This window comes from Pteropus medius, unplaced genomic scaffold (assembly GCF_902729225.1).
Source record: "Pteropus medius unplaced genomic scaffold, Ma_sr-lr_union100, whole genome shotgun sequence".
Taxonomy (NCBI): domain Eukaryota; kingdom Metazoa; phylum Chordata; class Mammalia; order Chiroptera; family Pteropodidae; genus Pteropus; species Pteropus medius.
The window spans coordinates 2,684,027-2,696,401 of record NW_024350922.1 but is presented as its reverse complement, the minus strand read 5'-3'; the positions used below and the strand labels follow the sequence as shown (position 1 = coordinate 2,696,401).

At 34.7% G+C, this 12,375-nt stretch overlaps 1 protein-coding gene across 1 annotated transcript in view; it reads left to right on the top strand.

Annotated features, from left to right (window-relative positions):
- The window catches only part of LOC120584558 (ATP-binding cassette sub-family A member 3-like), a 102,625-nt gene that overhangs the window by 83,694 nt on the left and 6,556 nt on the right, over positions 1-12,375 (top strand). Inside the window, exons 27-29 of the mRNA XM_039840264.1 lie at positions 3,407-3,585; positions 5,140-5,265; positions 5,467-5,661. Coding sequence (XP_039696198.1) covers positions 3,407-3,585; positions 5,140-5,265; positions 5,467-5,661 — 500 coding nt within the window. The remainder of the gene's footprint in view (positions 1-3,406; positions 3,586-5,139; positions 5,266-5,466; positions 5,662-12,375) is intronic.

The following is a 12,375-nucleotide window of genomic DNA, read 5'->3' as shown; positions in this document are numbered from 1 at the left end:
TCATCTCTTCTTACGACTGAGTAATATTCCATTGTGTATATGTACCACAGCTTCTTTAGCCAATCATCTATCGTAGGACACTTCGGTTGCTTCCATGTCCTGGCCACTGTGAATAATGCTGCTATGAACATCGGTGTGCAAATATCTTTACAGATACAAGTTTTCAAGTGTTTGGGGTAAATATCCAAAAGAGGGATTGCTGGATCATATGGTAAATCAATTTTTAGTTTTTTGAGGAACCTCTATACTATTTTCCATAGTGGCTGTAATAATTGTTCAATTTTATCAGATGCTTTTTACTGCTTCTGTCGAGATGGGCCAATGTTTTCCTTCTTTGTTCTACTGAATTACATATTTATTCTGTTGAATTACATGGTGAATTATTAATTATGTTGTAAATTAAATTTATAATGTTAAATAGTAAAATAAATGATAAAGTCTATGGTACATAGAGATTGTTCTTTGGAGAGATTTTAAATTATTGATCATGTTTCTTTAAGAAAGATAGGATTATTTGGGTAGCCTATTAATAATTTGGAAAGAGGAAATAACAGAGTTTGTATAGGATTGTTTCATTTTAACTAAATTTTCAAATTTATTGGATTAAATTTGTTCCTAATAGATTATGGTATTTTTATCATCTATAAATCCTACAGTGATAGCCCCATTTTCATTCATGATATTTCTCGTTTTCCACATGTATTTTTTCTTCATCAGTCTTACCAGAAGTTTATCGATTATGTTAGTGTTTTTAAAACACAAGGTTTCTCATTTATTCATTGTTTTTATTATATGTTTGTTTCTTAACGTCGATTTTTCTTATTTTCATTCCATATTCTTCTTCATTTTGGAGGATTAATTTTCCAACATCGCGAGTTTTTCAATCATTTGCCGTCAGCCTGTCTTCTTCTGATAACTAGGATATATCTCAGTGGGCTTTGGAAGGTTTGTGTTTTTCTTGCTTGGATCCTCTGAACTTCTTGCCTCTGTGATTTGATGTCTCAATACTTTTGGAAAAGTCTCGTCTTGGGAAGGCAACACTTCTGAGAAGAAGAGCAACTTGGAAGGCATAATGATCCCTTGGAAGCTTGATGTGTAAAAAGAAGAAAAAAATAGCCTAAGTTAAGGGTACTGGAGAAAGAAAGGTTTTCAGGAGATCGTAAAACTATATCCCCACCACCACCACCTTAGCAGAATGATGTTAATTAAAGAAATTATATTTCACCTTACCAACAGAAATAACTTTCATACAGTAAGCAACCAAGTAATCATCCCAAACCCATCATCACTACCCTATAAAATTATTGTTTTGATGTCCATGAAAATTTACAACAGAGATAGCCAACTGTCATCCGAAGCTAGTATGACGTCCAACATATAAAAATATAAGCAACAAAAATGAGAAAATAGTTTTTTAAATATCACAGAGGCAAATTAATTAAAAATACACATATGGCGGGCTGAGATGTGAGGACCAAATACGGCTAAATATTAACATCGTTGATGCTGGGTGGGGGGAATGGTCTTTATTATACTGTTATTTCAATTTCACTTTATTTTTGAAAATTTTTTAAATGACAGCATAGAAGGAAAACAATCTAAAAACTGCATAGAGTATTGTACTATTTCTATAAAGTTTAAATTTTAAAATTAAACAAAATATTATTCACTAAAATGTATATATATAATGGTCTGTTTGCATTTAAATAAAATAGAAATTCAGAGCACAATTCATCATAGTGGTTACCTGTGGAAGATGGAAAAATAAAGAAGTAAATAAGTAATAACGAATTATTTGTAAAATTTTAATTTGGGGGCTGGGTTCATAGATTCTATTATGATATTAGGTTTAAAATTTATACACATGTAGTATATGATCTTCTATTTGAATTAAGTATTTTAAAAACAATTCTAAAGTATGAGGAATGGAAAAGGTGGAATAATACTAGATATGACAGTCTACTCGAATCTAAAAGAATCCCTTGATAAATTATCAGACTTTATAAGAATTTAATGTGATTGATGAATGCAAAATAAACGCAAACATAACATTCGATTGCATTTCTATGTGTCAGCTACAAACATTTATAAAATATAATTCTTCATAAAGAGTTCAATCGCCAAAGCTAGAACAATTTGAGCAACAAAATAACGTGGTTTGGATTGTAACCCAAAGTATAAATTAAATAATGAGTCTATTTTATTATAAAGAAATGACTAAATAAATAAATGATGAAGAGAAAAATCGCCTATAGGATGCCAAACAATTTCTGGAGATGCTCCATCCTCATGGAGGTGGAGCATAACTTCCCACTCCCCACGTGTGGGATGTACATTATGACTTCTTTCTAAAGTTTATAGAGTATGGAAAGGGACTGAAAGGAGTAACTTTACAGCAGAGAAAGCCGACAAACATGACCCTAGGTGATCAAGGTCAACGTCAACTATGATGAGTCATATTGATAGTATGAACCCCTTTTTTCGATACAATAAAAATGGTACTTGACCTCTGTGACCTTCCTCCCAAAGCCCACAACCTCAGTCTAATCATGAAAAAAAAAATCAGACATCCCGATAGAGGATCATCCTACAAAATGCCTAACCAGTATGTCAGTGTCATCAAAAATAAGGAAAATTTGAGAAACTGTCACAGCCAAGAGGTTCCTAGGGAGACATGATTACTAAAAACGTAGTGTTCTAGATTGGATCATGGAACAAAAAAAGAATGTCACGTTTTTAAAAAACCTAGGAAATCTGAATAAATCATGGACTTTATTTAATGACAATGTATTAATGTTTGTTTATTAATTATAACATGTACCATACCAATGTATATTGTTAATAATAACAGAAGCTGGTTGCAGGGTATATGGATTTCTCTGTCCTCTCTTCTGTGAACTCAATTTTTTTTGTAATTCTAAAACCATTCTAAAATATATTTTTTAAAAAAGGAAGGAGCATTTATAGTTCTCTTATAACAGGAATCCTCTGCTTTTTACTCAGTTTTTCAAGAAAGTTCAAAAAGCATCAGCTAATGTCCATTTTTACATTTTTAAAGCATACATGTTATCTTTTACAAGAGTATTTGCACTTTAATACTTTCTTTTAAATATCAATTTAAGATTTCACACTTCTGAAAGGATTTGGGCATGTTTTTCATGGCAAGCAGTAATTTTTGGACATCAATAAATATGCTAATAATCATAGGCTTATTTGATGACCATATATTATATTATTATATTCAAGAGGCTGGGCCTTCAAAATTTATTGTACAAATGGTATTTGTGTAGCAGAACTATCACTTCTCACATTCTAAATACTTTGTCTCAATATAGCCTAACATAATAAGATCTCTCTCTCTCTCTCTCTCTCTCTCTCTCTCTCTCTCTCTCTCTGTCATTCTCAGATATTGCAAAGAGTGTTTATTCTTTGGAGGAGAAAATGATTGGAAAGTATATGATTATGATGAGTATCATAGGTTTTACTTGCCTTCTCCTGGCTTTCTTTTGGGAGTCAATTTTGTGGAAACTAAGGACGTTTTTCAATCGATACGTTTACTTTGGTATCTATAAGACATTCAAGAAGGTGAGTAATTAAGCATGGACCTTAAGAATAATGCTAAGAAAATGGATATTAGGCCTGAAAAGCATGTAGCTACATATGACTACCTCAGTTCCTGGAGAAAAGAAAACTCTATGTCCACAGAAATATATTTTCTTAAATAAAATATTAAGGTATAATTTACCTACAATAAACTGCATTTATTTTGTTGATCACTTTAAAGAACCAAATTTTATTAATTCGTCTATTAATTTGTTCTCTTATTGACTATTTTCCCTTTCATTCATTGATTTTTTTCGGTCTTTATTTTTATAATTTTTTTCCTTCTACTTACTCTTGGTTTACTTCTCTCTTTTGTTCTAATTTCTTTATGTGAAGCCTGAAGCCGTAGCTTTTAGGTCTTTTTCCTCTTTTCCAATATAAACATTCGATGCTAAACACGTCCCTGTACACAGTGTTCTCTCTAGCTGCCTGAAAATAATGATTCCTCCTATTTTTATTACCATTCAAATGTTCAAAGTATTTTCTAATTTCCTGTATGATTTCTTTTTTTGAAGCATGATTTATAAAGGCTTTAAATGGCTATTATTTAAATAATCATTGCAGATTTCGTTGAGGGACAGGCCCATTATCTCCTCACATTGCCATTCTGTTAGTCTTAAATTTTTCTGTATGAAGTCACAGCCATTTATTTCTCTCTCCCTCATAAAAGAAAGACTTAATCCCTCTTTAGCTGTTCAATGTTGAACATACTGTGATAGGACTAAATCACACTTGATTGACCTCAGTTGTGGCTTCAGTTTTCCATGAGGTGTCCAATTCTGGAAAAAACTTCAGACTAGCTAATCCTCATTTCTTAATCTGTGGAAATAAAAAATCAATCTGTTCTGAAGTGATTGGATAAAATGATCTTTAAAATTATGCCAAATTTCTGTTCTGACATCTCGAGATCAGTTTCCTGATGATACTTGGTCTAACCAAGATTATAAAAAAAAAAAAAAGGCAAAACAAAACACAATTTTACCTTATAATATTTATTTTGAAAATATGGTTCAGGGAGACTATATGGTTCAGGGAGTTTCTTAGGAAAAGTCTAGTTAAGTCTTGTTTATTTTCTAAGCTCCCATTGCAGTTTAATCTTGACAAAGTGTATTTATTATTACAAAGTTTATGACTGTTTTTCAGAGTTCACCATCTTCTTTAAATGGCTTCCTTCTTCCTTCATAAGGGTCTAAGTGATAAAAACTATTTATCCCAATACTTTGAATTCTGTCTTTTAAAGATTTATAGTACACATAGTAGCACGTTAATTCACACTCTTTCTAGCATAGGAAATAACTTTGCCTTCTTCCCTCGTCCTCACCCTCAATCTACTGATGAACTATTGATTATTCAAACACTTAGTCAAGATGCACATGAGGTGTTGAGCCCATATACAGAAATTGCTTGAGTTGACTCAAACTTCCTGTTTTGACATCTTTGAGATCATCTTCCAGTTTAGCTTTTACGAAGCCATGCAGTCTCTAGACCTGACACTGAATGGCTCCCACGTCTGTGATTCTTGTCTCGAAAATGCAGAAAGACCTGTCCAAGGAATTATCTGGAGAATTGGAAGACGAAGATGTAGAAAACGAACGAAAGAGAATCCTGGAGCAGCCTCGGACGTCGCTCAGCTCCGCGGTGCTTATCAAGGAGCTCACGAAGGTAACGTCCACCAGACAGACGTGGTCTCGCGCCTCCCCAGAGCATGTCATGCTGTCTGTCCAGGATCCCCCGTCATTCTTTGGGACTGAAGAGTATTCTCCCCATTCCGAGACAGCTCCTGTGAGACAGGGGGCCGAGGCGTTTCCTGTATCTGACCTACAGATATTCTTTACTCTCTTGCGTGTCCCATATTTTTTTTAGATCTATTTCAGGTGTCCAGTCATTCTGGCCGTGAGAAATATCTCCATCGCAATCCAATGCGGGGACTGTTTTGGACTGCTTGGGTTCAATGGGGCCGGAAAGACCACCACCTTCCAAATGCTGACGGGGGAGGAGACCGCTACCTCTGGGGAGGTGTTCCTCGATGGCTTTAGCATCACCAAAGATCTTCAGAAGGTAAGAAGCTATCGCAGTCTTAGGATGAGAAGCACGAGGACTCAAGGCGCCGATGATGGCTGAAGGTAACAGACAGGAATCAGGGCATTGATACTGGGGACTTGGTAGATTCTGGAGAGAGAAATGCATTTTTGAAGAGAGATAACGAGGCAATTCGAGCAGAATGTAACACAAGAGTGTTTTTCGTGGGTTCTTTGTAAAAGGCAGATTCTCTCAACAGTGCATCTAACATATGCCAGACAAAGTACTATACAGAAGGAAAGACCTCAGCAGGAGACAACCTGCAATGTAGTTGCAGCTGAAGCCTTGATTCACCTTAGGGCGCTGCCTGTGGATGGCCTTTCCCAGCAGCCCCACGTTGAGACAAGGTAGCAGGCCTTTGTATCCAGCAAAGCCAGTCATTGGCTGCATGTGCCACCAAGGGAGAAAGGCATGACTGGGAAAGACACTTAAGTGGGGAGAAACATTCAAGAAGGAAATGATAATGGTCAAAAGTGTCAGATTGCAAGAAGTCTCAGGCACTGAGTAGCGTCCGTTATCTTTAGCAGCTGGAACGCATTCGGTGAAGCTGGCAAGAGCTGTCACAACAGGGTCAGTGGGTGGAGGTGATGGGAGCCCAGGGTGCAGTTCTTTCCTCTTCGGGTTCATTGAACACCGTCATCGGGAAATCTAGCAGGTGGGGACGGGGGAGCTGCGGGCTGTAGGATAAACAGTAGTCCGGAAACGGAAATGAAGCTACGAATTTGCATCATATTTTGAAAAATAGTTATCTGTGAAGCAAAGGGGAGAATTAGAATTTTCCGAATTGAGAGAAGGAGGCAGGAGATGTTTTGTACATTGAACAACTTGGTCGCGTTTATACTAGACAGGAAATAGAAGGAAGAAGTGACACATGGTGAAAGAAGGTGAGGAGGTCCTGCGGGTGGAAGGGATGAGTAGGGTCTCCCTAAATATCCTCATCCAACCCACTTGGGGGCTGTCGGGTTGTGGAACCAGTCGCTTGACCATGAGAAATGAAAACACGAAAAAGGATGAAAGGAAGATGGCGCCAAAGAGAAAAAGCTAAATTGGGAACCAAAGAGAGAGTCTCTCTGTCACATTTAAAAAGTGTCAAATTTAAAAAGAGACTAGGCGAACAGGCAAATATGAGCCTCTTGTAATGACTAATTCAGTTAAGTCCGAGGAAGCGTTTTCAGGCCTCGGGGAATGTCTCCCACTCGGCTGTTCTGAAACATGATACATGGTGATCTTTTCGTTCTCTCAGGCTTTAGAAATCTTTTAAACATTGTCCATTTGGTTGTAGTAAAAATTACATGACATAAAAATTACCATTTTAAACATTTCTGGATGTGCAATTCATTGGCGTTCAGTACACGTTATTGTGCAACCTTCACCACTGTCCAGCTCTAGAACTTTTTTATTATCCCAAAACGGAAACCTGGACCTGTTAAACAGTAGCTCACCCTCCCTTCTCCATCCCTGGTAACTACTGTTCTATTTTCTGTCTCTATGAATTTGACTGTTCTACGTATCTCATATCCATGGAATCATATAATATTTGTCCTTTTTTGTCTGACTTAGTTCACCTAGCATACTGCCTTCGGGGTTCACCTATGTGTCAGGATTTTATGCCATTTTAAGGCTGAATGATATTCCATTATATGTGTATACCACACCGTGTTTATCCATTTATCCATTAAGCAGTGATCCCCAACCTTTTTGGCACCGGGACCAGGGCTCCTATGAGAATCCGATGGCCGATGATCTGAGGTGGAGCTGAGGCGGTGATGCTGGTGCTGGGGAGCAGCTGCAAATACAGATGAAGCTTCGTCTCCTGTTGTGCCACCTGGTTCCAGAGAGGCCATGGACTGGTACTGGTCTGTTGTCCGGGGTTGGGGACCCCTGCTAATGGATATTGGGGTTGTTTCCACATTTTGGCAATTGTGAATAATGCTTCTCTTAAATCGGTGTACAAATATCTGTTTGAGCCCCTGCTTTCAATTATTTGGGGGCACATCCCTAAAAGTGGATTTTAATTCGTTTAATGCTTTTAAACATTTATTTATTTATTTATCTATTTATCTATCTATCTATTTATTTGTTTGTTTGTTTGTTTGTTTAACATTTGATTTATTTTCCCCCTGTTTGATTTTTTGAGGAAGTGCCATACTGTATTCCATAATGGCTGCACCATTTTACATTTCTGCCAGCAATTCATAAGACTTCCAGTTTCTCCACATCATCGCTAGCACTGTTATTTTCTATTTTATCTATAATAGCCATCCTAATGGGTGCGAAGTAGTATGTCCTTGTTGGATTTGCATTTCTCATAATTATTTTGATGTTGAGCATATTTTCACGTGCTTATTGGCCATTTGTGTATTTTGGAGAACTGCCCTTTCAAGTCCTTAGCACACTTTTAAATTGTGTTGTTCAGTTTTTGTTGTTGGAAGAGTTCTTTATGGAATCTATATAATTATCCCTCATCGTATATATGATTTGAAAATATTTTCTCTCATTCCGTTGGTTGCCTTGCCAATATCCTTTGATGTGGAAAATTTAAAAATTTTGATGAAATACAATTTATGTACTTTTTCTTTTCTTACTTATACTTTTGATTTCATAGTCTCAAAATCATTGCCAAATCCAATGTCATGACCTTCTATGTTTTCTTCAAAGACTTTTATAGCTTTAGTATTTACTTTCAAGTCTTTGGTCCATTTTGCGTTAATTATTGTGTATAGTGTAAGGTAAGGGTCAAAATTCATTCTTTGCATGTGAATATCTAGTTGTCCTAGCACCATTGGTTGAAAGACTGTTAACTACTGAATGGGCTTGGCACTCTTGTTGAAAATCATTTGACCATTTTTGCAAGGATGTGTTTATGAGCCGTCCTGTCTCGTCATTCCATGTGCCCATCTTTATGCCACTGTTCTGATTTCTGTAGCTTTTTAGCAAGTTTCGAGAGCAGGAAGTCTGAGTCCTCCAACTTTGTTCTTCTTTTCAGAGAGCGTATTGGCTAATCACAGACTCGAACTTCTATATGAATTTTAGAATGAACCCACCCTATGTTTCCTATTTATGCAAAAAATCATTAGGATTTTAACAAAGATTGCATTGACTCTGTAGATAATTTTTTGGTAATTCTGACATCTTAATAATATTAAGTCTCTTAACCTATGCACATAGGATAATGTTTTGTAGTTTTCAGTGTATATGTCTTTTGATTCCTTGGTTAAGTCTATTTCCAAGTATTTTATTTATTTATGTTTGATGCTATTGTACATTGCATTTTTTAAATTTCCTTTTTGGATTATTCATTGTTAATGTATAGAAATGTAACTGATTTTTGCACATTGATTTTACATCTCATAACTGCTGAATTTCTCTGTTAGTTCTAACTGGTTTTGTGTGTCTTGTAAATCAACTGAATTTCTCTATTAGTTCTAACTGGTTTTGTGCGTCTGTGTGTGTGGACTGTTCAGAGTTTCCTACCTATGGGATCATAGGACCTGTGAACAACGATCGTTTTACTTCCTTCTTTCTAATTTGGATGTTTTTAATTTCTTTTTCTCGACAAATTACTGTGGATAGAATTTTCAACACTCTGTTGAACAGAAGTAATAAGAACAGGCATCCTTGTCTGGTTCCTGGTCTTTGGAGGATGGCCTTCAGTCTCTCACCGCTGTGTATGATGTTAGCTATGGATTTTTTAATATGACCTTTATTACGGTAAGGAAGCGTCCTTTTATGGTGCTGGGACAAATGGAGTTAGGACAACTAGATATTCACATGCTAAGAATAAATTTTGACCCTGACCTAGTTGGTTGTATGTTTTCATCATGGAAGCACGTTAAATTTTGTCAAATGCGTTTTCTTCATCAGTTAAGTGGATCATTCATTTTGTTAATGTGGTGTATTAGCTTGATTGATTTTCACATATTAAACTATCCTCACATTCCAGGAATAAATCCCACTTTGTCGTGGTATATAATCCTTTTAATATGCTGCCAAATTACGGTTTTTAGTATTATATTATATTATGTTATATTATATTATATTATATTATATTATATTATATTATATTATTATATTATATTATATTTTTGTATCAATATTCACAAGGGATATTGGTCTATGGTTTCCTTTTCATGTCTTTTATGGCTTTGGCAGTAGGGCGACTCTCGCATAAAAAGAAAATGAGTTAGGACTTGTCCTTCATTTTTAATTTGTTGGAAGAGCTTAAGAAAGGTTGGCGTGAATTCTTCTTGAACTGACCTGTGAAATCATCTTACCCAGGACTTGTCTTTGTTGGGAGGTTTGTGATCAGCGATTCAAGCCCCTTACCATCTAGTGGTCTTTTCAAATTTTCTATTTATTCATGATTCGGTCTCAGTATGTTGTGTCTCTAGGAATTGTCCCGTTTCAGCTACGTTATCCAAATTATTGCTGTGCAACTATTCATGGCAGTCTCTGTAACCTTTATAGTTCTATAAAATCAGTAGTAATGTTCCCACTTTATTTCTGATTTTAGTAAATAGTATCTTCCCTTTTTTTCCTTAGGCAATCTAGTAAAGTTTGTTAATTTTGTTGCTCTTTTCCAGGTACCAGCTTTTAGTTTTGTTGATTTTCTCTATTGTTTTTCTATTTTCTGTTTTATTTATCTTTAATCTTTATTATTTCCTTCTTTCTGCTAGCTTTGGGTTTAGGATGTTCTTCTTTTTCTACTCTCATTTTTAAAATATTTTTTATTTTTCAATTATACTTGACATACAATATTATATTAGCTTCAGGTGTACAACATAGCAATTAGACATTTATATAACTTACAAAGTGATCACCCCAATAAAACTAGTACCCATCTGATACCATACGCAGTTATTACAATATTACTGACTATATTCCCTGGGCTGTAGTTTATATCCCCATGACTGTAACTACCAATTTGTACTTCTTAACCCTTCCCCGTTTCCTTCCCCCTCCCCCACCAATCCTTCCTCCTACCTGGGAGCCATCAAAATTTTCAATTGCCATACCTCATTTCATGTGCTGTTGCATAAAGTGGGACCACTGGTCCAATGCTGAATACTGGTGGTAATAATGGATTTTTTTTTCTGCCTTTGAAAGAAATTCTCCTAAATTTCTACTACTGTATATTATATTTGGTAGCTACGCTTTATCAGTTTAAGAAAATTCATTTCTGTGCCTACTTTGCTACAAGCTTATAGCATCTTAGTGTTGGATTTTATCGTGTGCATTCTTTGTATTATATGAAAATATTAATTAGTTATTCTCTTTTAATTCATCACTGTCTATTATTAGTAAATTCTTTTGTGAATTATTAATTAATTTCAATGTAAACTACCATGTTGACTTTTTTCGCCACATATTAGTTTCATTTATTTTTGAACATTTTGAACATTATATGAATATAATTATACTGTGTACTTCTTTCTGGCTTCTTTAAGCCAATATTATGTTGTGAGCTTCATTCATATTGTCACTTATAGAGGTAGTTTGTTCATTTATATTGCTGTATAACATTTAATTATATGAATCTGAAAAATATACTTACCTACTCCAAGTTTGAGGGACATTTGTATTGATTCTGAGTTTTAGTTGTATTAATAGTGCCCTAATGACTGCTTAATATGACTTTTGGTGCAAATATATACACATTTCTGCTAGATATATTCTTACACATTACTGGACCTTAAAGTATATGCATATTCTACTTTAGTCAATACTGCTGAATGGTTTTACAATATGATTTGTAGCAATTTCCTCTCCTGACAGCAGTTTATGACGGTTTCCATCATTCTACATCCTGGTCAATATTTTGTGTTGACAGTCTTTTAGATTTTTTTATCTTCTTTGTTGTGTTGCGATTTGGTAGTTTCCATTTTTTTGATAATGTATGAAGTTGAATATATCATCAAATATTTATTGGAAACTTAGATATTCAAATATTTTGCCCATTTTTCTATTGGGTTGCCTGTCTTTCAGTTATCAATTTTTAATTAAATTTATTCAGATGACATTGGTTAATAAAATTACATAGGTTTCTTTTAGTAATTATTCAAAGACATTCTTTTTATATTTTTCTTTTGACGAAGAGAATTTTAAAAATTTTAATGCAGTCTATTTTTTCTCTATGTTTATTGTTTTTGGGTCCTTTTAAGAACTGCTCACCTACCCTGGATTTAAATTAAACATTAAATTTCCTTTGTTCCTATTTATAATTTAATTGCATTACCTTTTACATTTAAATCTATAATTCATCAGCATACTATTCAATAAGGGTCAAGATTCTGTTTTTTTTGTTGTTAACATATAGATAGCCAAATGACCCAGCACATTTTGTTGAAAGACTGTCCTTGCTCCAACTTCTCTGCACTATCAGGTTATCAGCTTTCAAGTATTGCTTAAATATGTGTCAGTTTCTGGACTGTGCTCTTTTTATAGGTCTATTCGTTCATCCTTGACCCACTGTCATACTTTCTTAATTATGATAGTCATAAAAAGTCATTATATTTTAGAGTGAAAACTTTGTTCTTCGATGTTACCTTGGTTATTCCTGAACTTTTAAAATTACAGATGAATCAGGAATTATCTTTGCATATAAATGCAAGAATTTTGAGTTGGATTCCAGAAGATTGACATGTTTATAGTAAATATATCTTTCCATGTATTTCGTTCTCAATAAATGTCTCA